This window comes from Coregonus lavaretus (assembly GCF_964263955.1).
Source record: "Coregonus lavaretus genome assembly, chromosome: 30".
Classification (NCBI taxonomy): domain Eukaryota; kingdom Metazoa; phylum Chordata; class Actinopteri; order Salmoniformes; family Salmonidae; genus Coregonus; species Coregonus lavaretus.
The window spans coordinates 4,938,499-4,955,998 of NC_140017.1; the positions used below are offsets into that span (position 1 = coordinate 4,938,499).

General features: G+C 44.9%; 1 protein-coding gene across 1 annotated transcript in view; it reads right to left on the minus strand.

The window, feature by feature from the left end:
- Nucleotides 1-17,500, minus strand: part of LOC311105907 (dedicator of cytokinesis protein 10-like) — a 98,688-nt gene that overhangs the window by 37,492 nt on the left and 43,696 nt on the right. The window contains 13 exon segments of the mRNA XM_084148136.1: nucleotides 458-505; nucleotides 5,055-5,121; nucleotides 7,962-8,076; nucleotides 8,294-8,415; nucleotides 8,505-8,622; nucleotides 9,412-9,528; nucleotides 13,063-13,241; nucleotides 13,793-13,825; nucleotides 13,959-14,055; nucleotides 14,305-14,388; nucleotides 15,087-15,233; nucleotides 16,513-16,584; nucleotides 17,120-17,233. Of these exon segments, the coding sequence (XP_084004262.1) occupies nucleotides 458-505; nucleotides 5,055-5,121; nucleotides 7,962-8,076; nucleotides 8,294-8,415; nucleotides 8,505-8,622; nucleotides 9,412-9,528; nucleotides 13,063-13,241; nucleotides 13,793-13,825; nucleotides 13,959-14,055; nucleotides 14,305-14,388; nucleotides 15,087-15,233; nucleotides 16,513-16,584; nucleotides 17,120-17,233 (1,313 nt within the window).

The window sequence follows — 17,500 nt, forward strand, 5'->3', positions numbered from 1 at the left end:
ACACAGACACAGGCACGCAAACAAGCGTGTACACACACACACACAGACACACAAAGACACACACAGACACATAGGCAGCAGCAGCTGGCGCTGGGGAGATAGTCAGAGAGCCCCACCCTGGACCCTGGGAGCAGCCTGGGTTTGTGTTTGTGTGTGACCGACGGTTGCGTGCGCATACATTATGCACATTAAGTGTGTTTGTGAATGTGTGTCGGTTGGGGAGAGGGTAGTTGAATGTGTGTGTGTGTGATTGAATTTGTGTGTGCGTGTGTGTGTGTGTGTGTGTGTATCTGGCTGTTGAGCAAACATAACATTTCACACAATCTGACAGAAGGTTGCATGTCTTTCATTGGTAAAACCAATGAACACACACACACATACACACAGTGTGGGAGAAGAAGAACAGTAGCAGGTACATAGTATCAGCTAAAAGCACCTGTGGAAGGCTGACCCTTACCTGGCTATGTGGCGCTTCCCCAGGAATCTGAAGTGCTGGAGACACAGCCTGCATAGAGGAAGATGAGAGAGATTGTGTATTAGGGTGTGTGTGCGTTGAGTATAAGTTTGTAAGCGTGCAGGAATGTGTTGTGCGTGCCGTCACGATGCATGTGTGTGTTTGTGCAGTCACGATGTGTGTATGTGTATGTACAATACCAGTCAAAAGTTTGGACACACTCACATTCATTCAAGGTTTTTTCTTTATTTTTACTATTTTTTACATTGCAGAATAATAGTGAAGACATCAAAACTATGAAATAACACATATGGAATCATGTAGTAACCAAAAAAGTGTTAAACAAATCAAAATATATTTTATCTTTGAGATTCTTCAAATAGCCACCCTTTGCCTTGATGACAGCTTTGCACACTCTTGGCATTCTCTCAACCAGCTTTATGAGGTATTCACCTGGAATGCATTTCAATTAACAGGTGTGCCTTCTTAAAAGTTAATTTGTGGAATTTCTTTCCTTCTTAATGCGTTTGAGCCAATCAGTTGTGTTGTGACAAGGTAGGGGGGTGGTTTACAGAAGGTAGACATATTTGGTAAAAGACCAAGTCCATATTATTGCAAGAACAGCTCAAATAAGCAAAGAAAAATGACAGTCCATCATTACCTTATGGAAAATGTCAAGAACTTTGAAAGTTTCTTCAAGTGCAGTCGCAAAAACCATCAAGCGCTATGATGAAACTGTCTCTCACCGCCACAGGAATGGAAGACCCAGAGTTACCTCTGTTGCAGGGGATAAGTTCATTAGAGTTACCAGCCTCAGAAATTGTAGCCCAAATAAATGCTTCACAGAGTTCAAGTCACAGACACATCTCAAGATCAACTGGTCAGAGGGGACTGTGTGAATCAGGTCTTCATGGTCGAATTGCTGCAAAGAAACCACTACTAAAGGACACCAATAAGAAGAAGAGACCTGCTTGGGCCAAGAAACACGAGCAATGGACATTAGACCGTTGGAAATGTGTCCTTTGGTCTGGAGTCCAAATTTGAGACGCGGTGTGGGTGAACGGATGATCTCCGCATGTGTAGTTCCCACCGTAAAGCATGGAGGAGGAGGTGTTATGGTGTGGGGGTGTTTTGCTGGTGACACTGTCTGTGATTTACTTAGAATTCAAGGCACACTTAACCAGCATGGCTACCACAGCATTCTGCAGCGATACGCCATCCCATCTAGTTTGGGCTTAGTGGGACTATCATTTGTTTTTCAACAGGACAATGACCCAACACACCTCCAGGCTGTGTAAGGGCTATTTTACCAAGAAGGAGAGTGATGGAGTGCTGCATCAGATGACCTGGCCTCCTGACCGCAACCAAATTGAGATGGTTTGGGATGAGTCGGACCGCAGAGTGAAGGAAAAGCAGCCAACAAGTGCTCAGCCTATGTGGGAACTCCTTCAAGACTGTTGGAAAAGCATTCCAGGTGAAGCTGGTTGAGAGAATGCCAAGAGTGTGCAAAGCTGTCATCAAGGCAAAGGGTGGCTATTTCAAGAATCTCAAATATGAAATATATTTTGATTGGTTTAACACCTTTTTGGTTCCTACATGATTCCATGTGCTATTTTATAGTTTTGATGTCTTCACTATTATTCTACAATGTAGAAAATAGTAAAAATAAAGAAAAACGCTTGAATGAGTAGGTGTGTCCAAACGTTTGACTGGTACTGTATGTGTGTGTGTGTGTGTGTGTGTCTGTGTATGTGTGTCCAGTGTGAGCTGAGGACAGTACTACAGTACTGTGTGCCTTGGAGCTGTGTGTTATAATAACAGAAGCACCAGCAGAGACAGGAAACACAGGGAATTTACTGCAGAGCTGAGTGGAGGCTAGGGGAGAAAAGTTGGAGCCTATCCCTCTAAAACTCTTATACGTTTTACAGCCCCCCTCTCTCTTTCTTTCTTTTTCTCTCTCTCTTTTATCGGTCTCATCCGTTCCCCTCTGCCAAGTCTCCCATCATCCCCGTCCTCTTCTGTCTCTCTCTGTTATGCACACCTTCCTCCCTCCCTCCCTCCCTGTAATGAGAGGACAAAGTCATTAGCACTGGAAAGTTCAACTAGGCCTCCTAAAGTTCTACTACTTGAGTTCAACTTCAACTCGTCATTTGCGTTGGAAAGTTCAACTAGGCCTATTTATAGTTGAACTACCAGAGTTCAAGTTAGGGTTAGAATCAATCCGGACTTCGGAGGATCCGCATTATAGCGTGATTTACTTTTAAAGGCAATGTTATTTGCAGAGACCGCACTCACGGTAAACGCTGCATATGTCGGCTCAATCGGAAATTACCTTTAAATGTAAATCGTGCAATAACGCAGATCTTCCGCGGTCCAGATTGAATCTAGGCCTAAGACTACTAAAGTTCAACAAAAAAATATACAGTGCATTCGGAAAGTATTCAGACCCCTTCCCTTTTTCCACATTTTGTTACGTTACAGCCTTATTCTAAAATGGATTAAATAAAAACATTTCCTCATCAATCTAGACACAATACCCCATAATGACAAATTGAAAACAGATTTTTAGACTCTTCCTAGTGCTGGCCGCCCAGCCAAACTGAGCAATTGGGGGAGGTGACCAAGAACCCGATGGTCACTCTGAAAGAGCTCCAGAGTTCCTCTGTGGAGATGGGAGAACCTTCCAGAAGGACAACCATCTCTGCAGCACTCCACCAATCAGGCATTTATGGTAGAGTGGCCAGATGGAAGCCACTCCTCCGTAAAAAGCACATAACAGCCCGCTTGGAGTTTGCCAAAAGGCACCTAAAGGACTCTCAGACCATGAGAAACAAGATTATATGGTCTTGAAACCAAGATTGAACTCTTTGGCCTGAATGCCAAGCGTCACGTCTGGAGGAAACCTGGCACCATCCCTACGGTGAAGCATGGTGATTGCAGCATCATGCTTTAGGGATGTTTTTCAATGGCAGGGACTGGGAGACTAATCAGTATCGAGGAAAAGATGAACGGAGCAAAGTACAGAGAGATCCTTGATGAAAACCTTCTCCAGAATGCACAGGACCTCAGACTGGGGCGAAGGTTCACCTTCCAACAGCACAACGACCCTAAGCACACAGGCAAGACAACACAGGAGTGGCTTCGGGACAAGTCTCTGAATGTCCTTGAGTGGCCCAGCCAGAGCCCAGACTTGAACCCGATCGAACATCTCTGGAGAGACCTGAAAATAGCTGTGCAGCGACACTCCCCATCCAACCTGACAGATCTTGAGAGGATCTGCAGAGAAGAATAGGAGAAACTCCCCAAATATAGGTGTGCCAAGCTTGTAGCGTCATACCCAAGAAGACTTGAGGCTGTAATCATTGCCAAAGGTGCTTCAACAAAGTACTGAGTAAAGGGTCTGAATCCTTATGTAGATAGATATTTAAGTTTTAAAAACATGTTTTTTCTTTGTCATTATGGGGTATTGTGTGTAGATTGATGAGGGGAAAAAACCATTTAATCAATTTTAGAATAAGGCTATAACGTAACAAAATGTGGAAAAAGTCAAGGGGTGTGAATACTTTCCGAATGCCCTGTATATATTTTATTGTCATATAGACCTGATAGGTGAAGTGAAATGTGTTGTTTTACAGGGTCAGTCATAGTAGTACGGCGCCCCTTAAGAAAATTAGCGTTAAGTGCCTTGCTCAAAGGCACATCGATAGATTTTTCACATTGTCAGTGGAGGTATTCAAACCAGCAACCTTTCAGTTACTGGCCCAACACTCTAACCGCTAGGCTACCTTCAATGCAAACACAAAAGAAACAGGAACCAACATGAAATACACTCAATTATAGTCAAGTAGACAAGAGTTTCAAAACCCTGCACCCACACACACAATGTTATCAAGAGATTTGTCAATATGTTCTCGAGATGCACAATGTTATCAAGGAATATCTTTACTATTCACTGATTTTTACTTTCTCACTGATTTATTACTCTTGCACTAAACAAGAACGTGACAGTCATAGTGACAGTCATTTGCTCATCCTGTCAGTATTGAGATTAGGCTTTATTGCTTCATTTATTATTTGGTTTTGCAATGTTCTATTTAAATCAATCAATTAATCTTACTCTCATGAAATCTCAACTGACCATCATTTCCCCATCCTTTCCCTAGTCATGAGTGTGGCCTTTTCTGTTGCTATGGAACAGCAAGGCACCTATGGGCCAAACAACAATGCAAAGATCTATGCTAACACTGTCAATGGCTACAACCCTGATACAAGTACTGTGTGTGTGTGTGTTGGCGTCTGTGTGTGCATGTACACATGTCTGAGTGGGAGGGTGTGTGCCTGCTTGTGTTGGTGGTTTGTGTGCATATACATCTGTGTGTTTGTGCGGTAGGGTCAAACGTGGCATTTATTATCTTCCTCTATAGGCTTCTTCACAACCAAGGTCAAAGGCCACTTCTGTTACACCATGTACTTATTTGAAGTCTGATATGCGTAGTTGTGTCTTTGAAAATAAATGTAATGAATGTAATGTATCCATCCACCTATAGTATCTGTCCATCTACACAGGGAGAGAGGAAGTGTTAACACTGAGGATACTCACTCCAGGATGTTGAAGAAGTCGGAGATCTCCTGGTGTATGGCTCGGTGCCAGTAGGAAACCATCACCTCTGCAAATAGAAGGCAGTGTTCTTATCACATGAACCTGTACTTGTACTACTTCACTGTGCAACTGCAAGGAAATGACTAACAGTGCATACCAGTATCGTGACTCTGAAGTATCATGAGAAGCAAACAAAACATGAAGCAGACTTAATTTCTTGAGGAAAACAGTCCTAATGTTGGAAACAAACAAACAAACAGCCTTATGACATCATCCAGAGTCACGTCTGTTTACTTCCCAAGCGTTAGCACCAAATATTTCACATAAAGCATAGTTTAGACTTCTTAGTGTTTTCCTTTTTGCCATGGAAAATCGAGTATACTGGTATCCTAACAACCCTACTGTAGGCTATGGTCCGGTATGGAAGAGGTTAACACTAAGGAATTGGCTAACGGTACTAGCTACCCGGCTACTGTAGTGTAGTCCTAGTACAGTGGGGAAAAAAAGTATTTAGTCAGCCACCAATTGTGCAAGTTCTCCCACTTAAAAAGATGAGAGAGGCCTGTCATTTTCATCATAGGTACACGTCAACTATGACAGACAAAATGAGAAGAAAAAAAATCCAGAAAATCACATTGTAGGATTTTAAATGAATTTATTTGCAAATGATGGTGGAAAATAAGTATTTGGTCAATAACAAACGTTTCTCAATACTTTGTTATATACCCTTTGTTGGCAATGACACAGGTCAAACGTTTTCTGTAAGTCTTCACAAGGTTTTCACACACTGTTGCTGGTATTTTGGCCCATTCCTCCATGCAGATCTCCTCTAGAGCAGTGATGTTTTGGGGCTGTCGCTGGGCAACACGGACTTTCAACTCCCTCCAAAGATTTTCTATGGGGTTGAGATCTGGAGACTGGCTAGGCCACTCCAGGACCTTGAAATGCTTCTTATGAAGCCACTCCTTCGTTGCCCAGGCGGTGTGTTTGGGATCATTGTCATGCTGAAAGACCCAGCCACGTTTCTTCTTCAATGCCCTTGCTGATGGAAGGAGGTTTTCACTCAAAATCTCACGATACATGGCCCCATTCATTCTTTCCTATACACGGATCAGTCGTCCTGGTCCCTTTGCAGAAAAACAGCCCCAAAGCATGATGTTTCCACCCCCATGCTTCACAGTAGGTATGGTGTTCTTTGGATGCAACTCAGCATTCTTTGTCCTCCAAACACGACGAGTTGAGTTTTTACCAAAAAGTTCTATTTTGGTTTCATCTGACCATATGACATTCTCCCAATCCTCTTCTGGATCATCCAAATGCACTCTAGCAAACTTCAGACGGGCCTGGACATGTACTGGTTTAAGCAGGGGGACACGTCTGGCACTGCAGGATTTTGAGTCCCTGGCGGCGTAGTGTGTTACTGATGGTAGGCTTTGTTACTTTGGTCCCAGCTCTCTGCAGGTAATTCACTAGGTCCCCCCGTGTGGTTCTGGGGTTTTTTGCTCACCGTTCTTGTGATCATTTTGACCCCACGGGGTGAGATCTTGCGTGGAGCCCCAGATCGAGGGAGATTATCAGTGGTCTTGTATGTCTTCCATTTCCTAATAATTGCTCCCACAGTTGATTTCTTCAAACCAAGCTGCTTACCTATTGCAGATTCAGTCTTCCCAGCCTGGTGCAGGTCTACAATTTTGTTTCTGGTGTCCTTTGACAGCTCTTTGGTCTTGGCCATAGTGGAGTTTGGAGTGTGACTGTTTGAGGTTGTGGACAGGTGTCTTTTATACTGATAACAAGTTCAAACAGGTGCCATTAATAGAGGTAACGAGTGGAGGACAGAGGAGCTTCTTAAATAAGAAGTTACAGGTCTGTGAGAGCCAGAAATCTTGCTTGTTTGTAGGTGACCAAATACTTATTTTCCACCATAATTTGCAAATAAATTCATTAAAAATCCTACAATGTGATTTTCTGGATTTTTTTTTCTCAATTTGTCTGTCATAGTTGACGTGTACCTTTGATGAAAATTACAGGCCTCTCTCATCTTTTTAAGTGGGAGAACTTGCACAATTGGTGGCTGACTAAATACTTTTTTTCCCCACTGTATATGGTCCGATTGCTACCAAGCCACTGTACTGTTGGCTATGGTCCGGTAGTGAAGGAGTTAACCATAGAATTTCATAAAGAACACATACACAGTGCAGTCCAAAAGTATTGGGACAGTGACACATTTTTTGTTGTTTTGGCTCTGTATTCCAGCACTTTGGATTTTAAATGATACAATGACTATGAGGTAAAAAAAAAAAAAAGTGCAGATGATATTTGTGCTTCTATAACTTTCTCACTCATCAGTATTCTCGATTCATTCAGGATTATCCGTAATCATGATAGCATCCACATTGATGTAGAAGTGTTTAGAAACATATTGTATTCTTATTTAAAATAAAAATGACTTCAAAATGACACAACAAATTATGTAGCATTAATTTCTATTGGGCACAAAATCATCTGAAACACAATCAAAACAAACAGAAAATACATCCAACCAATTTGTAGAGTCCAAGCTTGATGTAGTCATTGCATGCTATGAATATGGGACCAAATACTGTACCTAACTTTTGACTACTTTAATACATATATGTGAATTTGTCCCAATACTTTTGGTCCCCTAAAATGGGGGGACTATGTACACAAAGTGCTGTAATTTCTAAACGGTTCATCCGATATGGATGAAAATACCCTAAAATTAAAGCTGACAATCTGCACTTTAACCTCATAGTATTGTATAATTTCAAATCCAAAGTGCTGTAGTACAGAGCCAAAACAACAAAACATTTGTCACTGTCCCAATACCTTTGGCGCTTACTGTAGTGAATTATAGGATCTGCATGGAGATAACCCTATGTGTCTCACCCTCCGATATGGTCTTCATGATGTGGAGAAAACACATGAGCAGACTGCGAGTCTCGGCCTGGTCCAGCTTGTCAAAGCGAGATCCAAAGCCTATCAGAGACTGAGGCCGGGCAAACTGATGACAGAGAGAGTGAGGGAAGGAAGGGAGAGAAAAGGGGGGAGATAGGGAGAGTGGGAGGGGAGAGAGAGAGAGAGAGAGAAGGAGAAAGACACACACATTCTTCTTTATGCAATAGTTATTTTCTTTTTGTTCTTTCTTTAAGACAGTACAGTGTCTGCAAAACATTTCTGGACATGAAATGCTGCTGACTGGGTGTTGTCATCTTTCTCACCTTTTCACATCCGTCCATCTTCTCGCTGTTCCTGTCGCTGGTGCTGGGGTTGGACTCTATGCTGATCAGAGAACCCCGCGAGTCGGCATGGTTACCCGTGGAAACAGCCAGGGAGGAGAAGGCTGGGGGTGGCAGGAGAAGGGTTAGAGGTTATGGACATGTATGTGCAGAGAGGTGCAGACACAGTTGCAAACACGCATACACACACTACCTGTGATGGAGTTGAGCACTTCTTTGGAGAAGGAGGCATCCACCGAGTTACCATGGCGAAGGACGTGAGCCACCTGACCTGCCCCGCCCCCTCCCACACTCAGGTCGTCTCTTGAACCCTGGAGAGGGGGAAAGAGTTTGCTGTAACACCACTAGGCCAGAGGGAAACATTTCACTGTGACACCACTAGGCCAGAGGGAAACATTTCACTGTGACACCACTAGGCCAGAGGGAAACATTTCACTGTGACTCCACCGGGCCAGAGGGAAACATTTAACTGTAACACCACTAGGCCAGAGGTAAATATTATACTGTGACACCACTAGGCCAGAGGGAAATATTATACTGTAAGACCACTGGGCCAGAGGGAAACATTTCACTGTGACTCTACTGGCCCAGAGGGACACAGTTCACTGCAACACCAGTGAGCAAGATATTAGAGTTTTAATAGAACTCAAACGTAGCACTTTCCACCATCTAGAGATTACTCTAGAGAGTCTGCCTGGGTAAAGCTCGATTACACTACCTGTCAATGACAAATATAAAAACAAAACATTTCCCTTCCAGGTTTTTCCAGAGGCACGTCTAATATAAATGGGAACCATAAATGCAGGTTTCCGTTGTTAAAGCTTAATTACTGTTTCCTGTGTTTAAAAGTAACATTAGCGGATGTGCCTGTGTAAGCATTTATCCCTGCCCTTCCTCTCTCTCCCTCTCTCTCTCCCCCTCCCTCCACTGCACCCTCCCTAGCCTCTGTGAACTGGGCTGTGACTGGACATACATGACCCTAAAGTAGCACTGCGGGCCGCGCCAAACTATGACATCACTACAACAACAGTGGCTTTATGGCACTTTGCTTGGACATGGGCAGGGCTGCAGTCAATCAGGACTGCAGTAGAGGCTCTTACTTGGTCACTGGAGGTGAAGTAGATGGGGAAGAGGTCTCGAAGGAAGAAGCGAGGCATGTTGTCCAGGATGAGGCCATACAGAGGCAGGTAGAGGGACGCTATTCTCGCCTGCTTATCCTGGAGAATATGAAGAGAGAGGGAGGAGAGAGAGGGGGAGGGGCAGAGGGAGGAAAGAGAGAGGGGTGGCAGAGAGAGAGAGGAGAGAGAAACAGAGAATGGGAGGAGAGAGAGAGAGAGAGAGAGAGAGAGAGAGAGAGAGAGAGAGAGAGAGAGGTTTGAGGGGGAGGGAGAAAGGCAGGGCATAGAGAGAGAATTCGAGACAGATAGAGAGAGAGAGGAGAGAGAATTTGAGACAGATAGAGAGAGGAGAGAGAATTTGAGACAGATAGAGAGAGAGAGGAGAGAGAATTTGAGACAGATAAAGAGAGAGAGAGAATTTGAGACAGAGAGAGAGGAGAGAGAATTTGAGACAGAGAGAGAGAGGAGAGAGAATTTGAGACAGATAGAGAGAGAGAGGAGAGAGAATTTGAGACAGATAAAGAGAGAGAGGAGAGAATTTGAGACAGAGAGAGAGAGATGAGAGAGAATTTGAGACAGAGAGAGAGAGGAGAGAGATTTCGAGACAGATAGAGAGAGAGGAGAGAGAATTTGAGACAGAGAGAGAGAGGAGAGAGAATTTGAGACAGAGAGAGAGAGAGAGGAGAGAGAATTTGAGACAGAGAGAGAGAGAGGAGATAATTCGAGACAGATAGAGAGAGAGAGGAGAGAGAATTTGAGACAGATAGAGAGAGAGAAGAGAGAGAATTTGAGACAGATAAAGAGAGAGAGGAGAGAGAATTTAAGACAGAGAGAGAGGAGAGAGAATTTGAGACAGATAGAGAGAGAGAGGAGAGAGAATGTGAGACAGATAAAGAGAGAGAGGAGAGAGAATTTGAGACAGAGAGAGAGAGAGGAGAGAGAATTTGAGACAGAGAGAGAGAGAGGAGAGAGAATTTGAGACAGATAGAGAGAGAGAGGAGAGAGAATTTGAGACCGAGAGAGAGAGAGAGAATTTGAGACAGAGAGAGGAGAGAGAATTTGAGACAGATAGCGAGAGAGAGGAGAGAGAATTTGAGACAGATAGAGAGAGAGGAGAGAGAATTTGAGACACAGAGAGAGAGAGAGAGAGAGAGAGAGAGAGAGAGAGAGAGAGACAGAGAGAGAGAGAGAGAGAGAGACAGAGAGACAAAGAGATTGAGAGACAAAGAGATTGAGAGAGAGACCGATAGTGAGCAACAGACCTATAGAGAGTAACTATCAGGGGTTTTAAACTGTGCGTGATTGAGAGAGAGAGAAACAGAGATCTGTCAACAGTTGTACAGTGTTGGGTTTGGCAGGCTCCTAATCTCAGATGGGATCTGGCTGTCTGGAGTCCAAAATGGCACCCTATTCCCTACATAGTGCACTACTTTTGACCAGCGCCCTATGGGAACTATAGAGAATAGGGTGCCATTTGGGACACAACCTGGATCCTTCCCAGCACCCCACTCTATCCCACCTCCTCTCCTTGGGTGCTCAGAGGTCCCAGTGAGAATGCCGCATTACTTAGCCTGCTTCCTGTACACAGGACCGCAGGGTAGGGTATGTGTGTGTGTGAGTGTGTGTGTGTGTGTGTCCAGTTTAATGATTTCCTGCTGTTTCATATCCTCATAGCCACCACTGTAATGCACCTCTCACTCCTAACACACACACACACACACACACACACACACACACACACACACACACACACACACACACACACACACACACACACACACACTTTTAGTCAACCCAATATCACAGAGAACACTCCTGGAAGTGTGACGTGATGACAGGCAAATATCTAAAAAGTGAATTTTCCTGTGTATATGTTTCAGTCAGCTATAGTACATTGTACACTGTCCAATCAGAATATTTCAGTTTCCTGTGTGGAACATTAATATTTGTACAGCCTGGTCTCAGATCTGTTTGCACTTCAGCCAACTCACAACGGTAATCAGAGGAGTTGGCTAAACTAAAACAGAAACAGATCTGGAACCAGGCTAATATTCCTACGTGGCCCTAGTCTAATTTCACACCTCTTTCTTACAGACATACACTACATTACCAAAAGTATGTGGACACCTGCTCGTCGAACATCTCATTCCAAAATTATGGGCATTAATATGGAGTTGGTCCCCCTTTTGCTGCTACAACAGCCTCCACTCTTCTGGGAAGGCTTTCCACTAGATGTTGGAACATTGCTGCGGGGACTTGCTTCCATTCAGCCACAAGAGCATTAGTGAGGTTGGGCACTGATGTTGGGTGACTAGGCCTGGCTCGCAGTCGGCATTCCAATTCATCCCAAAGGTGTTCGATGGGGGGTTGAGGTCAGGGCTCTGTGCAGGCCAGTCAAGTTCTTCTACATCAATCTCAACAAATCATTTCTGTATGGGCCTCGCTTTGAGCACGGGGGCATTACATTTACATTTACATTTTAGTCATTTAGCAGACGCTCTTATCCAGAGCGACTTACAGTTAGTGAATACATATATTTTTTTTTATACTGGCCCCCTGTGGGAATCGAACCCACAACCCTGGCGTTGCAAACGCCATGCTCTATCAACTGAGCTACATCCCTGCCGGCCATTCCCTCCCCTACCCTGGACGACGCTGGGCCAATTGTGCGCCGCCCATGAGTCTCCCGGTCACGGCCGGCTGCGACAGAGCCTGGATTCGAAACAGGATCTCTAGTGGCACAGTTAGCACTGCGATGCAGTGCCTTAGACCACTGCGCCACTCAGGAGTGGCATGCTGAAAAAGGAAAGGGCCTTCCTCAAACTGTTGCCACAAAGTTTGAAGCACAGAATCGTCTAGAATGTCATTGCATGCTGTAACATTAAGATTTCCCTTCACTGGACCTAAGGGGCCTAGCCCTAATCATGAAAAACAGCCCCAGACCATTATTCCTCCTCCACCAAACTTGCATTGGGGCAGGTAGTGTTCTCCTGGCATCCGCCAAACCCAGATTTGTCCGTCAGACTGCCAGATGGTGAAGCGTGATTCATCACTCCAGAGAACGCGTTTCCACTGCTCCAGAGTCCAATGGCGGTGAGCTTTACACCCCTCCAGCCGACACTTGGCATTGCGCCGAGGACAGACAATATTTACACGCTACGCGCTTCAGTGGTCCAGTTCTGTGAGCTTGTGTAGCCTACCACTTTGCGTCTGAGCCATTATTGCTCCTAGATGTTTCCACTTCACAATAACAGCACTTAACAGTTGACCGGGGTAGCTCTAGTAGGGCAGAAATTTGACGAACTGACTTGTTGGAAAGGTGGCATCCTATGACGGTTCCACATTGAAAGTCACTGAGCTCTTCAGTAAGGCCATTCTACTGACAATGTTTGTCTATAGAGATTGCATGGTTGTGTGCTCGATTTTATACACCTGTCAGCAACGGGTGTGGCTGAAATAGCCGAATCCACTAATTTGAAGGGGTGTCCACATACTTTTGTATATATGGTGTACTTCTACACTATAGGGCTCTGGTCAAAAGTAGTGCACTATATAGAAAATAGGGTGCCATTAGGGACACATGTTATATTATTATCTGGTGCCCGCTACATGGTGCTGACGTGCGTGGCGTACCTTCATGGCGTAGCGGGCATCCAGCGAGTGCTTGGCCATCAGGTTCTTGAGGCTGGCGAGGGCCAGGTGGCGCAGGTCCTGCTCATCCTGCAACGCCAGGCCCAGCTCCCGTAGCAACAGACCCGTCAGGAAGTGCTTCCGGCAGAACTCGCCCGTCAGGCTGTACTCCGGCACGTCCACTGGGGGGGAGAGTAAGGAGGGAGAGAGAGGGGGTTGGGGAGAAAGAAAGGGGGAGAGAAAGAGGCAGAAAGAGAGAGGAGGAGGAAGAGAGATAGAGTTATAGAGAGAGATATGGAGAGGGGTTAGTGGGGGGGGCAGAGAGAGACAGAGAGAGAGAGCTCAGTGCCCCAACAGCATCCAAGTCTCATATACCAGTGTTTCTCAACCTTCTTTATAGCGGAGACCAGAAAGCTATGGTCCTTCCTTCTTGGAGGAAACCTTAGATTAAAACTAACACTTTTGAATTGACTCACTTGATGTCAGCTAATCAGTTTAGGGACTGGTTATCAACATCTCAGGGGCCAGAGCTGGTCCTGGTACCAGAGGTTGAAAAACTGCCACATACTACTGCTGCACATATAAGAATTCTCCTACACATACAACACTACACTAAATGTTAGAACTAAATGATGGGTTGTTTATTCCACCCAGTTCCAGTCATATGGTAAAGAACATCAGTACATCATCATGTGAATATCACAAAATATCACAAAAACGGACCAATAGTTACCCTGAGCACTTTGCGTTTCTTGTGATGCATTGTCTGAAATGGACAGGAAAGAGAATGAACAGAAAAGAAAGTGTTAAACGGTGTAATGAATGAAGATTAATGCAACGGTATTAAAACTTAAGACTGACTTCAATCGGGTCCCTGTGAAACATAGGTGACCTCTGACCTGTGATGCGAGCAGAGGGGAGGGGCAGACTGAGAGGGATGTAGTGCTCGTGGTTGCACACCTCTCGCAGGAACTCAAACTTGAACTCACACAGCACCTGTCGAGAGAAACGTCGGGGTCACAACTTGATTGACCGAATAAAAACACCACAACACCTCTGAAGTCCATTGTTTTCAATCCGTCATTGTTTTCTATTGCTTTCTATTCTACAGTGAGTGACATTGGCTATTACACCGACGGATGAGAAAAGGCTTTATTCACACATCCTCTGTGACTGAGACAGAATGAGAAGGATGTGTGTATGTGTGTGTGTTTGTATGTGTGTGTGTGTAAGTGTGTGTGTTACCTTGTTGTCAGTGGCTGTGATCATGTTGACATAGTTGCTGATCAGCTTGAAGGTGAACCCTCGGTCCATGAGGGTGAAGCAACGCTGGAGGGAGGGAAAGAGGGAGGGAGGGAGGGAGGGAGGGAGGGAGGGAGGGAGGAGGTCATCATTAGTTAATGAAGAACATAAAAGAGAGAGATTTCATAATTTCACAACACAGTTAAAAACATGCTCCGGAACTTTGCCGACTACTAAGTATCTTTTAAACCTCCCACTTTGGGCTGGATGTGTCAATGTGTAGTTCATACATGCATAATCTATAAGCAGAATTACTGTCTTACCTCAATTAGCCACGAAATCCCTAGTTTGAAAGCGACTGTTTTTACGTGGGCCAGCCCCCTAGCAATTCAAGTCCTAGCCAATGAACTTCAGCCCTTCGCATTTGAGTGACATCATGCACCCAGAGCAGAGCGAGAGAGAGCAATGAAGTGGTGCACATATCTGCACACGTGACGTAGTATGCAATTTTCGGGGACCACTTTTGGCTCGTGAGTGCTACTTTCAGATATACTGTCTAAAAAGTATACAAAAGTACTGGAGAATCTCTTTAAGGAAATCAATATGAACAATAGATAGCAGCGGAAGCCATTTTCATCTACAGTTAGCTTAATTGCATTCATCTCCGCTTCTGTATCATTAGTCAGGGAATACAAAATGTATTACCCTTGGCAGCATTTGAGCTTGATCTCGACAAATGATAAGGACAGCTCCCTAAGCATGTGATGTGTGTGTGTGATGCCCACCTTGACAAAGGCTGCCACGGCCAGGTTGGCACTGCGGGTCTCCTCTGCCAGCTCCTTGTTCTTCCAGAAGATGTGGTCGGACACGGTCATGACTAGGCTCTCCAGACGACTCAGATAGGTTGAAGGGAACCTCTGTGGTCGAGGGAGCTGAGGCACACATAATATGGAACTTAACATATAGGCCTAATGTATAAATTGCACTAGCAACACCAAGGTTGTAGGTTCAATTCCAGCAGAGATCACATATACATACTACAAAATGTATGCACTAACAGCACTGAATGGTACAGTGGGTTATAGGAGGACAGATGCAGGCCCAATACATGGTCGGACAGTAGGCCGCAGAGAATCGTAATATGTGTAACTTGAGTACTAACTTTCCAGTGTTTTCCGTACTGCATGTGTTATAGTGTATTGTGTTTGTGTATTTATATGCTGACTTTCCTAAATTAATTTTCCTGTAAAATCGTATCTGACTGTAAGTCACTTTGGATAAAAGTGTCTGGTAAGCAACAGTTTATTAGGTACACCACCCTGTTCACGAAAATTGATCACTCCTACAGACAGTGAGTCACGCGGCCGTGGTTTGCTATATAAAGCAGCCATCAAGGCATTCAGTTACTGTTCGAATGAACGTTACAATGGGCAAAACAAGTGACCTAAGCGACTTTGAGCGTGGCATGATCGTCGGTGCCAGACACGCCGCATCCAGCATCTCAGAAACGGCTGCCCGCCTGGGCTTTTCACACACGGCAGTGTCTAGGGTTTACCGAGAATGGTGCGACAAACAGAAAACATACAGGCAGTGGCAGTCCTGTGGGCGAAAACAGCTCGTTGATGAGAGAGGTCGAAGGAGAATGGCAAGAATAGTGCAAGCTAACAGGTGGGCCACAAACAGACAAATAACAGCGTAGTACAACAGTGGTGTACAGAATGGCATCTTGGAACGCACAACTTGTCAATCCTTGTCACGGATGGGTTATTGCAGCAGACGACCACACCGGCTTCCACTCCTATCAGCTAAAAACAAGAAGAAGTGGCTCCAGTCGGCATGCCATCACCAACACTGGACAATTGAGGAGTGGAAAAACATTGTCTGGAACATGACAGCGAGTTCAGTTTACTTGAGTGGCCTGCGCAGTCCCCAGACCTCAACCCAATAGAGCATCTTTGGGATGAGATGGAATGAGCTGTTTGCAGCATGAATGTACTGCCGTCCAATCTGCAGCAACTGCGTGATGCCATCACGTCAGCATGGACCAACATCCCTGTGGAATATTTCCGACACCTTGTAGAATGCCCCGAAGAATTCAGGCTGTTCTGAAGGCAAAGGGGGGTCCGACAGGGTACTATATGCGTGTACCTAATAAACTGGCCGGTGAGTGTATATGTATATATTATAGTTTCATATGTTATGTTTCTATACCTTGACATTGTCTGAGTCCACTAGATGCTGGGCCATGGACTTAACAATGAGCTCGAAGAAGAACCAGGAAAACTGCAGCAGACAGGGGTAAAAGGTCAAACAGGGGTCAGATCATCCGGGTCACGTTCAGTTAAGCACTCAGGGTCACATTCAATGGCACAATCAGATAGAAATATATAATGTAGAGCAGATAGGCTTCTTTGTTATGTAAGATAAGGAATCCTATCATGTCAATGCATGACATTTCTAGGTATGACTTTATTTGGATAGCCCCAAATAGGTTTGTAGATGTTCAGTAGATGTCCAAATAACTATGAACATTTCAACAACATTTCAATTAACTATCCACTAACCCTAACACTAGGCCTAACCCTTAACCCTTACTCTAACCCTAAACCTAACCGTAACCCTAGCAAACAGTTGCATGTCAACAGAGTTGCAGTTGACAGTTTGTTGACAGTGTGAGCATCTGTAGATCAGGGGACTATCCACTGAAATTACACCCTATTCCCTATACAGTGCCCTATTTTTGACCAGAGCCCTATGGGTTCCTTTAAAGGGAATAGGGTGTCATTTGGGACTGGGCGTGGCGTCCATCTAGACTCACCCTGAGGATGTTCCTGACGGCCGGCTGCTCATTGCTCTTCAGGTCAGAGGTCATGCCCTTGGCCAGCTCCTCGTGGACCGTCCGGAAGCCGTGCGACTCCGCCTTGAACACAAACTGACCAACGCAGTGGAGAGAACAAGGTCAATCAGACAGACGACCAGAGACAGACAGACAGACATACAGACATACAGACATACAGACAGACATTGAGACAAACAGACAGAGACAGACAGACAGACAGCCAGACAGACAGACAGACAGACAGACAGAGACAGACAGACAGACAGACAGACAGACAGACAGACAGACAGACAGACAGACAGACAGACAGACAGACAGACATACAGACATTGAGACAAACAGACAGAGACAGACAGACAG